Source organism: Simochromis diagramma, unplaced genomic scaffold, assembly GCF_900408965.1.
Source record: "Simochromis diagramma unplaced genomic scaffold, fSimDia1.1 OVJJ01000344.1, whole genome shotgun sequence".
NCBI classification, from domain to species: domain Eukaryota; kingdom Metazoa; phylum Chordata; class Actinopteri; order Cichliformes; family Cichlidae; genus Simochromis; species Simochromis diagramma.
This window is the reverse complement of record NW_024387375.1, coordinates 6819512-6840124: the sequence shown is the minus strand read 5'-3', so window position 1 is coordinate 6840124 and position 20613 is coordinate 6819512. Positions and strand designations below refer to the sequence as shown.

The 20613-nt window shown below is 43.3% G+C and overlaps 1 protein-coding gene across 3 annotated transcripts in view; it reads left to right on the top strand.

The window, feature by feature from the left end:
- The window catches only part of sik2b (salt-inducible kinase 2b), a 51513-nt gene extending 31169 nt beyond the window's left edge, over window positions 1–20344 (top strand). For 2 of the 3 annotated variants that reach the window (XM_040009129.1, XM_040009131.1), the window contains 11 exons: window positions 461–585; window positions 1067–1190; window positions 3763–3989; window positions 5909–6061; window positions 6517–6675; window positions 8815–9046; window positions 9142–9435; window positions 11910–12067; window positions 12747–12860; window positions 13039–13130; window positions 14857–20344. In XM_040009129.1, the coding sequence (XP_039865063.1) occupies window positions 461–585; window positions 1067–1190; window positions 3763–3989; window positions 5909–6061; window positions 6517–6675; window positions 8815–9046; window positions 9142–9435; window positions 11910–12067; window positions 12747–12860; window positions 13039–13130; window positions 14857–15502 (2324 nt within the window). In that variant the 3' untranslated portion in view covers window positions 15503–20344. The remainder of the gene's footprint in view (window positions 1–460; window positions 586–1066; window positions 1191–3762; window positions 3990–5908; window positions 6062–6516; window positions 6676–8814; window positions 9047–9141; window positions 9436–11909; window positions 12068–12746; window positions 12861–13038; window positions 13131–14856) is intronic. The other variant, XM_040009130.1, reaches the window with a different exon arrangement.
- The last annotated feature ends 269 nt before the right edge of the window (window positions 20345–20613 follow it).

Here is a 20613-nt window from a genome sequence, read left to right as displayed (position 1 = left end):
CTTTTTCTTTTCTTCTGAAGATTAAAATCTGACTTTTAGCCATTCTAGAGGGAACCAATCAGAGAACAGCACCGATTACCTCATGTCAGCCTCCAGGGGAGGTTACCTCATACAAAGGTCCATTTCGTAAATGTACAAATATGTGGATCAAACATTGCGTTATACTGAACTTGCATGAATACACAAAACTATGAACTGCTACTCTGAGTTTTGTGCCTTCATGCTGAATTTGATCATTTATAGTTTTCCCATTTCAACATATCACATCCACACTGTTTATGGTCTCTAAGTGCCTGAACTATTTTTAAAACATTTTTTTTGTTTTTTTTACTTTTACGGTCACAGGGCAGAAACTGCTGGACAACAGCAGGATTTCTGTGTGCCATTACCAACTCTACAAGCCTAAATGTCTGAAACGATCTTTAATCTACTTACCGCCCTGATGTTTCGCCTTCTGCAGATTTTGGATTTGGCAACTTTTTCCAGCCCGGGAAGCCTCTGGCCACATGGTGTGGCAGCCCGCCCTATGCTGCTCCAGAGGTCTTTGAGGGACAACAGTATGAAGGCCCACAGCTGGATATCTGGGTAAAATGGCTGATTGCATAAATCGGACATCTCTTTAACACTTTGTTTTTAATAATTCCTTGTAACTGCATACCCGTGGATTGAGTTTCCCTGTAATATCTTCTCAGCTCTGTTGCTGAGATTTCAAGCACCATTTGCTTTAGTAAGCCACGTGAAGTCATCGGATGCAGCTCATTTCTGAAAACGTTATGTATTCATATATTAGTGGAAACAAAGTTTTGATTTCTTACAGTCAGCAGGTTTGGTTCCTGTCATGTCGTTGTGTGGTTACGTGGAATGTGATTTCCCAACCACAGTTTGTAGCCTCCTCTATATTGCAATCATTTACCGTAAGGTCGTGTGTGTGGACTCGTGCTTTAGTGGGACACGTGTGTCTGAGTTGTTTACATTTACATACCTAAGATTGATTAATCTACTGGTTGTTCTTCACTCCTATCCTCACCTTGTTTTCTTGTGTGTGCATTTTTTTTCATGTCTCCAGAGTATGGGGGTGGTGCTTTACGTGCTGGTGTGTGGTGCATTGCCATTTGATGGGCCCACTCTGCCTGACCTCCGGCAGAGAGTACTAGAGGGAAGGTTTCGCATCCCCTACTTCATGACTGAAGGTAAGACGAGACGGCCTCGCTTTTTCCTGCAAGCACAGATGCGTTTGGTGTAATAGTGAAAGACTTTCGGGTCTTCTATACAACAGCATGTAGTCAAATTGAGGAAAAAAGTCATTAAAGTTCTTGGTAGGAACACTGACGCACAGACGAATAGATCACGCTTTCCTGTTTGAGTCACTCCTGCAGCTATAACCAGTCAAGAGGTCAGTCAGCATTCCACCGATTTGAAGGGGATACAATATGAAGCGTGTGTGTGTGTGTGTGTGTGTGTGTGTGTGTGTGTGTGTGTGTGTGTGTGTGTGTGTGTGTGTGTGTGTGTGTTTATGTGAGCATTCAGGCTGCAGAGTGAGTCAGTTCGGCTAACGGTCTCAAGCAGCCCTGCTGTTAGCGGCTGTGCTGGCTGGCTGGCTGTAGATTGAGTCCAGAGCTGGAGCTGTTTATGTAACCTGGGGAAGAGCCAGTGAAGCCCTCCAGCAGCTTGCCTGTCTGTCCCTCTGTCTGTTAGTATGTCTGCCTGACTCATACCCTCTGTGAGACAGCTTCCTGTCCGTCTGTAGCCCTGTCTGTTTCTTCTGTCTGTTTCTTCTGTCTTGTTTCTCTGTGTCCCATCTGCACGTCTGAAGCAACTTCTCCGCAGGGGTGTGTGGTTAGAGAGTCGACCAGACTTTTTTTTTTTTTTTTTTTTTCCCCCTCCTCCTCCTTCTTGCTGTTTGGGACCTTGAAACAATTAAGACATACGGGGAATGTAGGAGTGTAATGTCAGCTCCCTGGCCAGACTGACACTCGAACCCGCCTACCCACCCCCAGTTCAGCCCCTGTTCTGCGAACAAGGAGAACATAGTGTGCTGATTTCTTTATCCAGAGACGGTCCGTCTTATTTCCTCCAGTTGCTCGCACTGGCCGACACTATAGTGCACAACACAGGTTTGGACCACACACTGTACATGCTGTGGTTAACCTCATAGCCAGCGACTTACTTAGTGACTTAATAACTGTAAAAGATGTCATTTTTTTAGGCTTGTTGACCTGTTTGAGTATTCTTTGGTCAGCAAAAACTAAGGTCATCTTTTAAATGCTAGGTTTAGAGGGCTATCATATTTACATGTAATGGCTACCTATGTGTAGCTGCTTCCCTTTTTTTAGGGCAGAACACCATTGAGCAGAGGAATGTGTGTATGCTGGGGTAGCATAGCATAGCAGCTTGTAATCGTTCTGTATGTTCAGTCATGTTTGATGGTGGTTAAAATATTGGGATATTACCTATGAGATAAAAATCAATGATATCTAAAACGATTACTTGCTCTTAAATCCATTGCAGTTCCTCTTTATTGGAAACTCTACACGACTCCAGCACTGCAAGTGTTAAAACTGGGATTGTTCTGCGGTTAAGTCATGGTGGTGTAAGGCACTGGATAAGAACAGACTGTCGATCAGGCAGTCAGCTACACGGGCATGCGTTCTCACCCCCTTTACATGTAGTCTGACCTTTCCTGGTGGTTAGCAGAAGCTCACCTGTAGCAACAGGCAGAGACTCAGACAAATTGTAGTGCATTGTGCCGCGTTTTATTCAAAATGTAACTTTGTAACTTAGCAGCTGCACAAGCTGCTAAGTGGCCACAGCGTGTAGTAGAAATGCATTGAAGGACGTGCTGGTTATGCACATAATGAGGAGAAAATTGAGTTGGCTGCACTACCAGGCACGAGGTAGAAGGGAAAAAAAATGTGAGATGTAAGCAGATGTTAGTAGATCAGCAGGGCAACTGAGAAGAATGTGCAGCAGGGAGTTAATGTTAGCAGACAGGTCCTTGGGCTCTGTGTTTATGAACTGCTGAGGGTCTCTCTTCACAGGATATCTGCTGAAGGTGATGGACGGAGGAAAATGTTCCGAAAATCAGATTCTCTTTGAAAACTCGATTTTGGCATATTTGTATCTGAGATGTTTGTTTGCTAAAGTAAAAAGATAATATGACAACTACTCCTGAGAACGTGAAATACTTCAGTCGTCGTGTTTTGATTTTTTTTTTTTTTTATATAAATGCTACAAAATAGGAGTGATTAATTTCAAAAATAATAATGACCAATTGCAGGGCTTATTTGATGAAAGCTTGCCTGTTTTGCTTTAAGATTACTGCAATCAAGTAGATGTGTAACGTTGCTGTCTGGTAGGCAGGAATGCACTGCAGGCAGTAGGGGTGCAGTCAGGCCAAAGCAGCACAGCCAGGGGAGCTGTAATCCTGTTAAGAACCCAGCTGTGTCTGACGTCAAACTCATCTAGCCTCTAACTAGAGGTGAGGAGCTCTCATTAGGAGGGAAGGAAAGTAGAAAGGAGTGTAGTCACGCTGTTCAGATGTGACGGCAGGAGAACCTAAGAAAAGAACTTAGCAGATTTTAAGCTCTTAAAGTGTTATTTCTGCCCCACTTCATCTGGGCTACTTTGATAAGGGCATGAGGCTTTGAGGCTTTGCGTCATTATATTTACAAGAAGTACTTAGCATTAACCAAACATAAAGGAACATTTTCTGATCATAAAAAAAAAAAAATCCTGACTGATTGCTCTTCCCATCCCTCATAGACTGTGAGCACCTGATCCGCAGAATGTTGGTCCTGGACCCGTCAAAGCGTCTCTCTGTGGCCCAGATTAAGGAACACAAGTGGATGACTCTGGATGTTCCTATACAGAGGCCAGTACTGTACCAACAGCCTCTGTCCTCTGAGGGTGAGGCCGGTGTAGGAGAATACAGTGAACAGGTCCTTCGGTTGATGCACAGCCTCGGTATCGACCAGCACAAGACTATAGAGGTGAGAACAGAACAAGAAGGAAGTTGTTGTTGTTTTTTTTCTTTAAGTTGAATTATAGTGTAAATGTGTGAGGTTTAAAGGTCATGTCTTTAGACTGTGGAGGAGGCGATAATAATGATAGTGGACAATAGATAAGCATAACTCTAACTTTGCAGGTAACAGATATATTTCACTGGGCTGCATGATAAAGCTGAGAGTTTAGCAGTAAACTACTTAAACTGATAAAAGTAGGGGGGAAAAGGGTTCCTCATTGTGATCCAAGGAAAGATTTAATAGTGGGTCCACCCATAATTGGGTATTTTGGATAGTTGCCTATCTCGACTAAATGGTATAATTTCATTGCGATCCTCTCTTCAACCCTTCTCTTGCTAAGAAATTAAATTTATCAATTACTTCATTGGCGTAAAGAACATGCACACTTCTGAACTAATTTTCCACTATTCAGCAGTCACAGTACAGTTGTGTTAAGGCATTCACACACATTCATCATGGGCATAAATGCTAATGCTATTTCTGTGCTTTTAATCATTTCTTTAAACTGTTCTTTTTTTTCCTTGATGGAATGATTGTACAGCATACATCTTAAATGACCTTAAAAACAAGAATTGGGAGCACAAGTTTGAATTTATTCTGGATTTTCTCTAATCCACCCACGGTCAAAATTATTTAGACTCAAATACACAAATACAGCACTAGTAATATGTGGTTAAATGTCCCAACTTGCGACTGGACCAGAAGCTTTTGGTAGCCATCAAAAAGCTTCTGGCTGGATAATTGACAAATCTTCTTAGCAGAATTAGTAGGGTTCAATTAATTGTTTATTTTCCTGGAACAGACCTGGCTTTAAAGCACAGTCTGCAAATTTTTAATAGAGTTGCGGTCGGGTCTTTGGGAAGTTGCATCCCAGATGATTAATCCATTCCAAAACCAGATTTTAATGTGTACTGAAGAATTTGGAGGAAGTCCTTCTTCATTATTCCATCTACTTTGTGCAATGTATCAGTACCAATGGCTGCAAAACAGCACCAGAGCATGATGCTACCACCGCCTTGCTTAACGGTTAGTGCAGTGTTCTTAGGTTTGAAAGCCTCACCTTTACTCCTCAAAACATACCTCTTGTCGGTTTGGCCAGACAGCTCGAGCTTCGTCTCGTCTGACCATAAAACATTCCCCAGAAGGTATTTGGCTTGTCCATGGGGGAAAGCTGCAAATTTCAGTTGAAGATGTCAATTTTGTGGCACTTATTAATAAGAATACAATTTTATTTCTGAGATCATCATTGAGTTCTGTGGACTTTCCCATTGCTCAGAGTATTGGTCAGTACAATGAGTCGAATAAATCCATGTTATCACAAAGAGAAAATACCAGATGTAGTCGATTATGATCACTAACTAGAAGTTAATAGAGCTTGTAAAGTGATGATATTTTAAAAACCCAAAGCACTTAAAAAAACAAGAATTAGGTGCACAGGTTTGAATTTATTTAAGTCCTTAAAGATGTGTGCTATACAATCATTCCATCCTGGAAAACAAGCTATTTAAAGATATCATTAAAAAGCCCATGTATATGTGTATGTAAACTTCTGGCCATGACTCTATGTAAATATTTTACAGCCCCGATTGAAAGAGATTGTTTTTACTCTCGAGGAATCAAGACCACTTTTTGAACTACTAAATCAAGTTGTGATTAAAGTGAAACTTATCTGAACTGCTGTATATAATGTATGCTGCCTTGTCAGCTTCCATATTCTCTGCATTGTATTTTTATCAACACTCCGCTCTTCAGCTGCTGCAATAACCCAGTTTCATACAGGGATAATTAAAGAATTATCTCACCATATCTTAAGAGCTGTCACAGTCAAGTCATCCTCATAACTTCCATCACAGACACTACCATTTATGTTGTCTGTCATCCTCCAGTCTCTGCAGAACAAAAGCTACAACCACTTTGCTGCTATCTATTACCTGCTGGTGGAGCGGCTAAAGGCCCATCGCTGCAGCTTCCCCGTCGAACAGAGGCTCGACGCCCGCCAGCGACGACCCAGCACCATCGCCGAACAGACTGTCGTCAAGGTAACTTCAGGGCATTGAGGCGTTTCTGAATAATGCGTTTAGATTATTTTCCGCGCCTCCCGGATCAAAGCTCTGTTATTCACACCTGCACCCAGGAACAAACAAACGGAAAGACATGGCCCATCCATTTATTTGTCCGTGTCTTCGTGTGCTCTCTTGCGGTCTTTTCTACCCAGCCTTGATCTTAATGCCTTTCCCTTGGTTGCATTATTCATGTTTTTCTTTTCTCTGCCTACGGCCTCTTCTTACCAGCACTGTGCAGTTCCTCTCTCATTTCCATCACCATGTAGGACCTAGCTTTCCTTTCTGGTTGGTATTGTAAAGGCAAAGATTTACAGCCCCTCATATTTTGTCGCAGTTACATGTTTAAGAAGGATATTGTTATGAGCTGGTCTTAAATTAAGGGGTTTTGATGTAATTTCTAAGACTCATCTTTATTTTTTCCCTCTCCACAGTCGACCAGTGTTTCCGCCCAGGTGGGTTTGCTCCAGCAGGGCGGTCGTTTGTTGCGTTCTCCTGCTGTGCCTCAAGCATCCTCTGATGCTTTCGCCTTTCCCCAGACTGCATCTCCCCTGGAGCAGACTTTCATGGTGGAGGATGTCAACACACCCAAAGTACGTTCAACACTAGTAAAAACAAGTTGTGTCTTTGTAAATAGGGATGTATTTTTGTTTTGTTGTGCATCTCCTTGTTTGTTCACTGTCCTTGTTTTACAGCTCGCTCACACGAGACGACTTAGTCGCTGAATTTGTAGTTATTACAGTCATTATCAGCTGCTGCAAGTATCATCCCAATAAGCTTGCCCTGCTTTGATGAGCATGCCCGCTCGCTGTAAATCAGAAATGTCTCTCTACACCTCAGAGTGTGTGTGTGTGTGTGTGTGTGTGTGTGTGTGTGTGTGTGTGTGTGTGTGTGTGTGTGTGTGTGTGTGTGTGTGTGTGTGTGTGTGTACCAGACTCCTTTGAAGTTTTGAGCATCTGCAGCCTGGCAGTGTTAGGGCTAGGCGATTAAAAGACATTTTATTTTCAGTTACAATCCTGGCTTCCAATGACTTTGGGGGAAAAAATAAATGCAGCACAATAATCATACAGGTATATTTCCCCCCCAGTCTTCTGGCTCATGTTATAAATCCAGATCATCCCTTTTTCTTTAAAGCAGTGTGCTTTGATCCCCTTCCTAAAAGGCCAGACTTGCTCACAGTTTAGTTCAGCTCGAGTCAGCATGATGGAAAGAAAGCCTTCGGTCAACAAAGGTCTATCTGGAGGAAGTTTCCATACCTTTGGAAACGCTATGTCGCTCTCCGGTGACTTCGTGCAGATCTCCCGAGACCTGCAATTCTCCCCGGGCCTCTTGTTAGTCTTGTGAGAAGAGATTCGCAGTCAGAAATCCCCACCTGCCTGTGCCTTACCTTCACCACATCAACCCTGAGTTCTATACCACCTGCACCTTTTTTTTTTTTACTAGATTTTTAATAAAATTTAAATGTAATGAAAAGTACAGCTTTCAGAATCATTTTTGAGTAATCATGTCAAATCGCTGTGATTTTAGTGTTAACCGCGGATAACACAGATTCCAATTTTTGCAATTAACGAGCTGCCAGAGTGCAGCTGACAATATCCTCTTATGTAAGTACTCAACCAGCACTCACATCAGACAGGACAGCTGCTTGTCCTGCAAGGCTCCTTGACAGAAATACACACACGCACACACAAACTGCTCTTCCTCTTTCTTTATTCATCGGAGCTAACCAACGGCACTTTCCTACATGCCTGTTGTTAGGACCACCCAGAGCCCCCACCTAACAACAGGCATCTAGGAAGAACAAATACAGATACATGCAGTATTGGTCAAAATTTCTTATCCATCCCACCTGCACGCCTGGCTCCAATAAAGAATGATTTGTGCGTGTGAGACAGTCTGTGGTAACAGAACAGGGCAGAGAGTCAGAGTGCGTGTTATCTGCGTGAATGGAGTGCAGTTATGTAAGCAGTCCTGTGATGATGATGTGACCTAATGCAGAACTGAGTGAACACACATGGACAGGAAGCTTCTGCACTGCTCCAGCGATCTCGCCGCCCAGACTTCCTACCCATCCGCAGACAGCTCATCTCTTCTTTTTTAAGCTTCTGTCTTTCTTTATCCTTCTCTGTTTCTGGTTCACTCTTTTCTTTTCCTTTTAGCTTCATGTCTCCCTCTTCATCGTAACCTCCACACACACGCACACACTTTTGCCTGTTTCTCAGTCTAGTTTTCCCCTCTTGTCCTCTGTGTGTGAGTGTGTCTGTTGAGCAATAGCATTCCTATCCCAGCACACTACAGAAAGCAGATGGAGAACTGGGCAAAGCTGCTCTTACTAGACCAACACCACGCATTCCAGTTATTGCAGCAAATCATGCAGATGATCTATGAGTGTGATTTTATCCCTCTGTGTATGTGTGCGTGTGTCAGTTTCACTGAATCAAAGCTTGCTTCCTGGCACTGCATTCCTTACCCTCCACCTCTAGGCCAACACATACAGGCCTGTGTGCTGCAACAAACACACACTCCCATCATTGTGAGTGGAAGGAAAACAGTTTTCAGCACAGTGATCGGCTTTCTTATACCCGAGTTTTTATTGCAGCTGAAGGTTTTGTCATGTTTGTGTGTGTCTGTGAACCTTGTGCATATTTAAGAAGCGTGATTTTAACTGATAACTTCAGTTTTTGAGTGGTTTTAAGTCAATAATCCAGAATTTTCTCTGTTTTGCTATCTAGGTTAACGGCTGCCTGCTGGACCCCCTACCTCCCCCCACTGTCCTGCGCAAGTCCTCCACCTCATCGCCTAGCAACATGATGGAGACATCCATTGATGAGGGCATTGAAACAGAGGAGCCCGACACAGAGGATGATCCGCCTCACCTGCTCTCGGCCTATCAGACAGCTCGATTTGGCCAGCGGCGACACACCTTGTCTGAGGTCACCAACCAGCCAGGACCTTCGAACCAGGGTATGATTGGCCTTTGGTAGCAGACACACAGTGTTCAGATGAAACAGTTTATCATGATCTCTGTAATGATGTGGAAAAAATATTTCGTCCCTCAGGTAAATTATTCACTTTAGGCCAAAATCCTTCCATGGGTAGCGTGGACTCGGACATTGGCTACGACATGGGCTCGATGCACAGCGATCTCGGTCTGCTGGAGGATCCTCCCTCGCTGAGTGAAGTCATTCCGCCCAACAGCTCTCCCCCTGGTGTTACCCCTACGTCTTTCTTGAGTGCCAGGCCTGCCAACCCAGCTATGGCTGCACTGACTTCCCAGCATAGGGAGACCCACAACCGTTCCCCAATCAGCTTCAGGGAAGGGCGCCGTGCCTCCGACACCTCCCTCACCCAAGGTCAGAAGCAGTTGGATTTCTTTCTTTTTTTTAAAACCATTATTTAGTGATCTGTATCGTTTGAGAAGCAGATTCTCTTTTAAACAGTCGTGAGCTAAAGTAGGCAGCCATAACTTTGACTTAACTTGCTTCATAAAAGATTAAATACAGTGTATATTCCTTGTTAAATGCATGCACCCAAACTCAGGTCACCTGAGTATATATGTAGCCAACCTACCTTAATATAAGGTTTTGCTGCACTTTGCACTTTTAACTTCAGCTTCATGTGCAGCAGAAAAACAGTCCAGTGCCCCTTTAAGGTGGATTTGACTCCTTCTGCATATTCAGATCCAGTATGTGTTTAAGTGTTTGGCCCATGTTTCCTGATTTTTCCTGGTATACTACCAGAATGGAATAAAAATGAAGCAATCAACATCTGATATAAACGGAGACTGTGAGCTTTAATCCAAAGGTTTTATCAAAAATCTTCTGCTAACCTTTTAAGGAGTCAAAGCCATTTTTTACAACGTCATTCCATTTTCACAGGCTCTGTAGAAGCTGTGCAAACTAAGACAATTATAAATATAAGGGTTATTTTTTCCTACTTGGACTCAAATATTAGGTCTGGAACATTACCAGCTGAGTTTCCTCCATGTGAAGCTTTGCCAGGTCTTTATTGCAGTTTCCTTCAATAGCTGCTTGTTGTTGTTTTTTTTGTTGCTTTTTTTCCCTCACTTTCGTCCTCGGTAATTGAAGCAGCTCGGCTGGGTTAAGGTCAGGTGACTGACTCAGACATTTAACAACATCCCTTTTATTTATTTATTTTAGTTTTGCAGTGCTCTCAGATTGCTTTTGCAATATTCTTTTTCATGTGTGCGATGAAACCCCTGCGGCGTTTGACTGAAACAAAGCAGACGATATAGCTCCTGTTAACCCTTTATTGACCGGCCCTTCAAATTTACCTGTAAAATGGGCCCGCCGGTGGGCCCATGGTCAATTAAGGGTTAAACTGGTACTCTTGCATTCCCATGTTGCAAACACAGCCTCCACCATGTTTTACGGAAGCTGTTGTACGCATTGTAGATTTTATTGATTGACTGATTGCAGGACTGGGCAGGCTTGTTTAATGGTTTTCAAGAAAATCTGATCTAGTCTTTCTTTTTAGCGCCGCCAGTTGTTTCCATGTTGAGGTAAACCCTCTATTTACTTCTTGACTGTAGACTTCCCTAAAAGAATGTGCCAAATTGTTTGTTTGGCCACTCCTTAAGCATCTGCCATTTCTCTCAGAGGCCTGTTTGATTTTACAAAGCCCAGTGATGACAACCTCCTTTACTTACTTTGGAATCCATTGGGAATACAACATTAAAAGCGCTTGCCTAATATTCAGCAGCTCTGACCTGTTTGACTTCATAAGACCTCTGAAGGTTTTACTTTCACTTTACATAACTCTCATCTAGCCTGCTCTTCGACAGGTGCCACAGTCATGAGATTCTGTCGTATCTGATTGGTATATACTGCTTTAAGATAAAAGTGCTTCACTATCCCCCCCCCCCCCTTCACACACACTCCCCCCTCCCCTCCCCCCAGTCTCTCTGATGACTACAATGGTGATGATTCACCTTGTGAATCAGAGACAGATATTTGAAGGTTTCAGCCCACATATCCCCCCTCCTCCCTCCCTCCCTCCCCTCCCATCCTCAGTCATTTTCTCTCTCTTTCTCCCTCTTCACATACTCGTTCCCTGGCTTGCTTTTCTTTCTCTATTCAAAGTTTCAGTCTGCGGCAGGCAGGATTTGTTTCCCCTTCACATCAAAGAGAAGCCAAAATATAAGAGAGAATGTTAAACAACTATCTACCTCTCAGTTTCTCGCCCCGCCTCCTCCACCCTTCTCTGCTACTTTATTCTGTGCCTGCTGGTTATAAATCACCTGCACTTTAGCCCAGTAGAATCTATAATTACATTTCAGAAATGTGTGTTTCTTCCCTGGCTCCACGGTGACAGTCTGTACCGCGCGCTCCCACTTGGTTGTGTCAGTTATTTATTTATTTTTCGTAATCCTCTTTGGAGAGTGTTGATGTGGTGGATTCTTTTGCGTCAGACTGCTGACTCTGGTTTTAAATAACTCCCACCATCACAGTGAGTCAGGTCCTATCGTTCGCAGCCACAGCTCGTCACCACTGGATGGGTCTTATCTCAGCTACTTGCTGTTGCGCACACACAAGCGCTCACACGGAGATGCTGTCATATATGTGCATACACAAACGCACAGGAGCCGCAGCTTGTGACGTGCATGCAAGCACAATGTTCGTAAGGGCTATGAAAAGCGCTAACCAGTCAACCAGCTTGCTTGCGTCAGTGACTGCTAAGCCTGGCTCTGAGAAAGGCTAGAAACTTTGACTTCCTGTTGTGGAAATAAAAAAAAAGAGTGATTCTATTGATCAGGCGCACAAATTAATGCTGACTCTGTTTTGTGGGGATTCGTCTGTGCTCTCAGGTCTAGTCGCATTTCGGCAGCACCTTCAGAACTTGGCGAGGACCAAAGGCATCCTGGAGCTGAACAAAGTCCAGCTGCTGGTGGAGCAGATGGGCTCTGGGGATGGGGTCACCATGGACCCCTTGGGACCACAGCACCACTTGCACAACCTCCTCGAGGTCAGTCCTGCTGCATAATCACGCACAAACACACACACACAGTTCCTTCTCTTTCAAAACCTGTTGTCACATTCAGCCTCATCTACTGTCCTGACCCCATGTCACCAAAAAAAACAAAAACAACAAAAAAAAAAAACGCACCCAGGCTGTTGTGTAACCCCAGGAGAGGCAGCCAACTGTGGCTTGTTTACTGTCTCCTGTCCCCCTGGGGCCTGGAGCCTGGAGCCTTGGCTAAAAAGAATACAGCCATTGTTGCAGTCGGCCAGACGTACCCATAGTAGTGGCTGGAACTGCATTGACACAAAAAGACAGGCACACATTGATACTAAATGATACAAGCACAGTGTAATAATGCAAGGGGAGAAAAAGCAAGAAAAATTAGTCGTACTGGCCGACAAGATCTAGTAGTTTTCCTTTTGTCCACCTCTCATAATGCAATGAAGCAGCTCTTTGTTGGTTATGATGCTCAGGCCCCATCATCCTTTTAATTTGCTTTCATTTCATTTACCTAATGTGTAATCCCAATGGTGCATGCCATTTAGAGCAAGGCATCTGGCTGTTCAGTCACCACACAGGCATTTGGGCAGGAGACAGCCAAGATAATTCACTTAAAGCTTTATTAACCGGCAGCAGAGGGGATCTGGGCCCTTGTCCTAATGCTTCATATTTTTGATTGAAGGGTGAAGCATGCAAGCAGCAGGAAGGCCTAGCGTTATACCAAGGTGGGCCGCAGCCGCCTCTGCTGTCCCGCAGACAGAGTTTGGAGACACATTACCTCACACACAGACTACAGGTACAGTCTCCTACCACCTACTCTCATTATGCCTGTATTTATACCTGATACAGACGTTTCTTATCGAGCCAAATGACTGTTTTGCGTAACGTTCAGTGATATCATTTGTAAAGTTAAGATCGTTACCAAGGTATTTATCTCAAACCCAATCATCAGTCCAAATCTCTCTTGTACCCAGAAGGCCAACGTCTTGGCCAACAGTCCTGCTAGCTGCCAGGTTTTCTGTAAGGAGACTCCTCGAAGTTTAGAGCAACAGCTGCAGGAACACAGGTAAATGGCACTGGAAAATGTTTTTCACTGTATGAAATATTATCAGGGATTTTCTTTTATTGCTGTTGTGTTAGCGTAGCTGTGGTGGTCTTTCCCTGTTGAGATTTGAAGCAAAAATAATTTTCAATCTAAATTTTTAAACTTCTTTTGTTTTAAAAACAAGGAATCCAGGAATATAGCTTTTTTTTTTTTTTGTTTGTTTTCCTGGACTTTTTCTGTAGTTGGATAAGGCGGGCTGCACTGTTAGTAAGAAAAGTAGGACTTGTCATACCCGTAGACAATTTCTACTGCCACACTGATCTCATCCATGCTTCCAACCATTTTTCTTTTGCTATTTTTCATGTATCCGGCTATATAGAGACACGGTGTCTTCTGTGCGACATCTACTAAGCTCAGATTGCTTGATTGGTTATTCAACTGTCACCAAATACAGCCGATCATTTTGATTTGATTAATAAATCGTGATGCATGAGCAATAATGATTAGATGTTTAACTTGAGATGTTTTATCATTTCATAACAACATATTGGCTCATTCTTAATTTGATGGTTGCAACATTGGTGATATGAGGAAACAAAAGGCTGGAAAAGTATAATAGTGCTTTAAAAAACAGCTTGAGGAGCATTTTGCAACAATTTCAGCTAAATGTCAGCAGGTCAGTCACATGATTGGGCATAAAAAGAACATTTTAGATAGGTTGAGTAAAGATCAGCATCTAAAACAGCATCTAAAAATTGTGGAACAATTTCAGAATAATGTTTCTCGGTGTAAAAATTTGGAAACTTCATATATCATCATAGAGTACATATTGTCTTCAAAAGACGCACAGAGATCTGGAAAAATCTCTGTGCGCAAGAGATGAGGTTTGGACCCCAGATGATGGCACTGCATTAAAAACAGGCCTGATTCTGTCATGAAAATCACTGCATAGGCTCACAATGATTTCCAGAAACCATTGTCCATGAACACAGTTCACCATGCAATCCTCAAATGCATCATACAAAGACGAAGCAATACGTGAGTTTTATTAGCGTTGCATCTCTGATAGTATGCATCAGTTCCTCTGGAATGATCAGCTTGCACATCTGGAAAGGCATCGTCAGTGCTGAAGGTATATCCAGGCAACATGTGGCTTCAGTAGTTCAGCCAGATGATGCTAAACTACATTCTGCATCTATTACAACAGCATCACTTCATAGCAGATTGTCCGGGTGCTGCCTGCAGTCAAGACCTTTCATTGGTTAAAAACCTTTGACACATCAGGAAACAATAAATACAACAAAGTAGACCGAGGACTGTTGAGCAGCTAAAATCCTGTGTCAATCAAGAACAGGACAACATTCCTGCCCCAAACATCCAGCAGCTGTGTTCCTCAGTTCCCAGATGTTTGCTGACTGTTGCTGAAAGAAGAGTAGATGCTACACAGTGGTAAACATGGCCCTGTTCCAGCTTTGAGACATGTTTCTGCCATCAAATTCAAAATGAACTAATATTTTTCTCTTAAAGTGGTACATTTGATATGTTTTCTATGATCTGCTGTGAATGAAATATGGGTTTATGAGATCTGGAAATCACTGCATTCTGTTTTTTAGATTCTACCCGGTGCGCCATCATTTTTTGGGGAATTGGGGTTTTATATTTTGTGCTCTGGAAAATTTTTGTTTCAACTTGTCTTAATTCAAAGTGTTATCTTGCTTGAATTGAGTTACACCTGTTCTCCCGGCAGACTGCATCAGAAGAGGATGTACCTGCAGCAGCAATCACAAGGCATGGGGCTGCAGACCTACTTCAACCAGATGCAGATTGATGAAGGATCCTACCCAACAGGCAGCCCTCCGCTGGACCCAGCGGCATCCCAAAGTTCCCCTCAGGGCTCCCCCATGTCAGCCACCCACCAGCCTCAGGCCCAGCAGCAGGGCAGCCCTCAGGCCTCACCTCCATTCAGCCACGCTCATAACCTGAGCCCTGTGATGGAACCAGGCGAGGCCCTGGGTTATGATGCCTACATGACCCATCACCACTACACCCAACATCTGCCTCCAGGATCTCACCTCCACCACCAGTTCCACCACCCTCAGCCTCATGAAGCTGCTGCCAGCAGCCTGGGCTTCAGCTACCCTGGAAGCTGCGAGCAGCAGGTCCTGGGGCCCTCCACTGAGGCTCTTCTGCCAGAGCAGTACGAGTTCTCACTGGATCCCGCCTGCCTGCCCCCACCTGCTGGAGGAGAGCTTAATACCGGAGTTATGGGTGGAGTTTTGGCTGCTTCTGGGCAGTCTGACGGCTTGGGCTTGCCTGAGCTGCAGGGCTCCCTCTTGGACAGTGAGATGATGGAGACTGTGGACTCGCAGCATGGCTTCGTACTGGTCAACTAAAGCCAGCTGAGGGGCTTTATAGAAAGCAGTATTAAGAAATGAGAATCCACACAGCATTGAGAGCAGAGAGAATGGAGATGTAAGTGGAGGCCATAAGCGTAGCAACAGGGGAAGGAAGTGTTAATTTTTGTGCAACTAATACAAACTTCATTTCTTAGTTGTGACGAACCTCGACCTTTCTACCAGAATCCTCCCTTAACCTACCTCCCTTTCTCCCTCGTCTCCTCTGTTCTCATTCTCATCAGCCCTGTGAGGCAGGAAGAGGCCCGGTATGTGGCACAGCGGGAGTTTCACCGTACTGACTCGGCGAGGTTGCTGTTGTCACGTACGTTGTGTGAGGACTGCGCCGTGCAGCCCAATGGGGGGGGTTGGGATGCCGCACATCCCGGAGGCCGATGGAGCGCAGCGAGTCAACTATGGTTTGGAAGCAAACTCATTTAAGACCCGACTGCGTGGCAACCAAAAGCACAATGGCTGGCAGTGCTTTTTGTATTTAAAATAGGACACCATCAACAACAATAGACTGGTTCTCAAAACACTTGGACTTTTTTTTTCTCCTTCTAAGAAACTGGTAGTTTTAGAAAAAAAATATTGTTTAAAAAAAAAAAAAGAAAAGAGAAATTGGCCCTCATTTATCACGGTACCATGAAGATGCCCACAGTGTTTTTGGCTTTTTTGCAGTTATAGAAGTTATTTAAACACTAATGTACAAAGCCCAACATGGCTCTCATGCATAGGCTCCAACACTATCATTATACATTAAACCTCTCAGTACCTAAACCGTACCCTAAACCTGCTACATTTTTGCTTTTAACCATGTCTCCAAGCTATTACGTGGGTTGACTAATGAGAATATTAATGTAAGCTATGTGTGATATGCATTTTTTTTTTTTTTTTTTTTTAGCTCATTGTAACTACTGATCCTGATTTTCTCACACTACTGAACTGCTTTTTTTATCATTCAATCCAGCTGCACACAGCTGCCAGCTCCAGCTGTTATTGTACTGGCGGAGATGACCATCAGTTTTTGCGACGAAATGGCTACACCTTTGTTTAACAGTTGAATTGTGGGTCATGCGTGTGCCTGATAAATGAGGGCTGACGTAATTAAAACGTTAGGATCAGGAAGCTGCGATGTGAAACAGTCGATATTACTCTGTCTTGTTTTTTGTTTTTGTGGCAATACTGAAGCAATATTAATCCTTAATATGGAGGGGGATTTGTGAATGAAAATAGCCTCACCAGTACAGCCAGCTCTGATTGGTTCCCAGGGGCCCTCCGTGTCGTCAGAAGTGACATCACTTGAGCCGATGATGTAACCAGGAGATAATCTCTCGCTTACTTTCCACAGAAGTGCAGGGACGAACTCGGAAGCAGCTGTTTGGATGGTACTGTGCAAAAGTTTTAGGCTTTAAATCGGGTTTGAGCGCCCTCGACCTTTAAAACAGAACTGATTCTCTTTGGTACACTCGCACGCAACCTTCCCAGGTACTTGGCAGGTAGGTTGTTGCGAGCATCTTGGAGAACGCGATGACTTTTTACGTCACACTGATTCAGCGATGGAGATCAGGGCTGCTCTGCTGGCAAAGAAACGAAACAATTGAATTGAAAGTTCCTGAAACCTTTTGCACAGTACTCGGTGTAAATGTGTGCGTGCGTGTGCGTCGGTGTGTTTGCACAATCCAGAATTCATAATTTTCACAGCATTTGTTATCATTGCTCAACTAGACAAACACTGTATTGACAGCTTTATTCAGAATAACACAGTGCAGTAGTAGCTTTTAGATTAATTCTGGTTTACATCCTCAATGCTCCAGTCATGCCACTGTGTTGTTTTTAATCATGGATGATGTTTATAACAATGAAACGACCCCTGAAAGAGCCCCTGCATTAGATTTTATTAAAGAATGTGTTCTCTCTTACGCTAAGGCTTCTGTTAGCAGAACATCAGTCAGCACACACTGGATCTTGACTGTTGGCTCACCACCACTCTGACTGACAGCAAGCCAGCAACAAGAATGAGAGATTATATATTTGTTTTGTTTTGTTTTTAATTTCTTCACAGCACTCGGACTGTGTTCAATCTACTTGAAAAACACAGACGCATCTTCTCTGACATGATTATGATGATTTTTTTGAAAAATGATCACAATAATAGAGAATAGGACTGTGACCATCTGCTACACTGTCACTTTCAGTGGTCATATGAGTTAGCCTTTAGAAGTGTTTGTAGATGAGGCAGTCCCCCTCGCATTGTGGACGGCATTGACCCGGAGTGAAGAAGGTGGTTTGACAGTTAACAGTTTTCAGTGAAGGGAAAATAATGTGGACCAACTGGGGCTGCAGTGTTGGTTAAGACTGAAAGGAAAATCCATCCTAAAATGCTTTAACACTGTTCCACAGCAGATCGTCTGTAATTAATTAACCAATTAAACAATCTGCTGATTATTTCATTGGCCATCTAGTTGTTTGGTTTTTTGAGTGGCAGTGGAAAAATGCTCATCTTGCTTTAAGTATCACGACCCAGCTCATTGATATTTCTCATCAACTGTCCAAAACTCAAATATTATTGAAGTTTTACCAGATACTGACATTAACCTGTCACTGTGACAATCATGGTCCAGTGACTAGGCCGTCATTCACTCAGGTTTCAAGACGTTTCAGTTAGTCAGTGAGCGTTACTAAGGAAAAATGCGCATGCCCTGCCCAAAGCTTTGCGATTGTTTTGGCTACTAGCAGGTTACCACGGTCGCCTGTAGTTTGCATGATACACGGCAAATTGTCCACAGATGCTCGCCAGCTGCAGGTGCGATGCAGACCAGAAAAGGAGACAGTTGAAACACGATGGCTTTCACTTTGAAGGCAAAATATTCCCCATTTCTTGTTTGCATCTTACATCTTCCCACTTAGGTAGGCCTCAGCTGGTAGTGGGTATTTGCAGACATGTCGGCATCAGAGACCGCTGCAGTCTGCTAGCAACAAAACCAACCACGAGGACGTTTTTAATGCAGTTGACTTGATTGATCTAATGCAGGGAATACACTCACGCCCCCCACGCAACCTGTGGTCATAGAACACTTAACATGACAGGCAGCGTTCAAGTAATGAGGGTGACAAACCTCATTTCTTTAACTCACTCTCTGGTTCTCACAGTAGAATTGTGGTGTATCGTTAAAAAAAAAAAAGAGAGAGCACCACTGATGTGGACAAGCCTCATTCCCTCCCACATTTTGTTTTAGCCAGTAGAAGCTCCGAAAGACTCTGACACAACACATCTGTCATGAAGTCACCTCTCTCAGGTTGCAACGACCTGTTCTTGCTGCTAGGTAGCTTGGCTTATTAGCCTGTGAGGAGAAATGAGTCACCCAACATCATCCAGCGAACCCAAGATCAGACTGGATTAAAATGGTGTTGGCGTCCTTGGCCACAAAATTTTGAGAACCCTTTACTTGAATAATGCCACCTCTATAGCAAACACTGTAGTAGAGTTCTGACGTCAGTCCCTCAGGATTTAAGAGAGAGAGCTTAGTAAGTCACCATTTTCCACATTTAACAGTCAAATGAGCAAAGATATCACCTTCAGAAACAATGGCCTCAATAGACCAGAGTGCACTGAAGCTAGAAGACCTGTTGCAAAACAAGTCTTGTGGTTGCATTAACAGTCCCACCCTTGACTTTACAAAACTAGTCCGTGAGCTGGATGTGTTTATGGTGTTATCTGCCCACATTTTATTGACGCAAATAAACTCACACCCAGTTTGTGGGTCATGCTGAAATTGTCCTTTAGAAAGAATGAAGTCCGCTGAAGTGTGTGAGCTTTGTTTACAATGAAATAATTACTCTGTGGTTTGAAGAGCATTAGATTGTTAATAATGGTGGTGCAAGAGCATTAAAGGGTGGATTTCTCCTTGAAGTGAATATTGCGATAATTGTTTTTCATTTTGTCAACGGCTACAGGATGATCTGTGGAAGTTTGAAATACTGGAGCACTTTGACAGCAAAGGGGAAGAAGAGATGTAGCGAGAGAGGAGGAGGTGGGAAGGGTTCGTTTTTGCTCTGCTTGTTTTTTCCCCTGCAGATTAAAAACGAACCGCAGATCTGTAAGGAGACACCTTTTTCTCCGCTCTCTTCCCCAACAATAATGGAAACAAAATGACAACGGGAAAAAAAAAAGGCTTTCAAAAAAAGACCTGATGTAGTAACACTTTCTTCAAATGTTTTTAATTCAAGAAAAAGCAACACGTTTGAGTTTATTATGACGTGTTCTGTGTACAGATTAGGGGTGTAATGAATCGTCGGCGCGCGCTCGGTTTGCACCGGATTTTGTGTTAAACGTGAATAGTGTTCAGTGTGCCTTTTACTTTTTCGTATTTTCAGTCTAAATTGATTTTGAAATAGCACCAATACTTCCTGTCGGACCCTTTTTTTTGTTGTTTATTTTACGATGATTATTTCTTTCTCTTCTGTATTATTTTCTTCGTCTTTTTTCTGAAAGTAAGTAGAGCCAGGTTTTACAAAGGTACAAAACCAAAGTCGCTCAGAAGTTTCCCTGTACGACCCACCGTGTGGAGTTTTGGAGCTTCTTTGTCAGCTTCTCTACCTTGCTTTTTTTTTTCTTATTGGTCAATCAGTGTATGCCATTTAAAAGTATTATAGCAATATTTCTCTAGTGGAAGACTACAGTCATGAAGATTCTAGTTGATGTGTTTCCAAGTATAATTTCACCTCCTGCTGACAACAAAAAATCTATCAATAGAAATCCAGTTTTATATTTACCTTCATTGATGTTGACCACACATAAGCTAACTTGCTGTTGAGATTAAAAAGGTTTATTGAACAGAAGAGTCTTGTGTTTGTGTGTGAGTGTCTCTTTGCAACAACGCCGTTCATCCTGGTAGTTGGAGAGTTTTCTCCACTTAGTCCAGTTGTCCTATAACTTCACACTGCAGCCGACTGATAGTGCCCCACAGTGGCGCGGCAGAGGCGTGGGTTAATGAATCACGCTCAGCGCTCTGTATAAGCAGTTGAGTCATACCTGAACCTGAAACCGCTTCCACCAGAGCTATTCTTCTCAATGTGGACAATTTAACAGAAGCCACAAAACCGGTTCA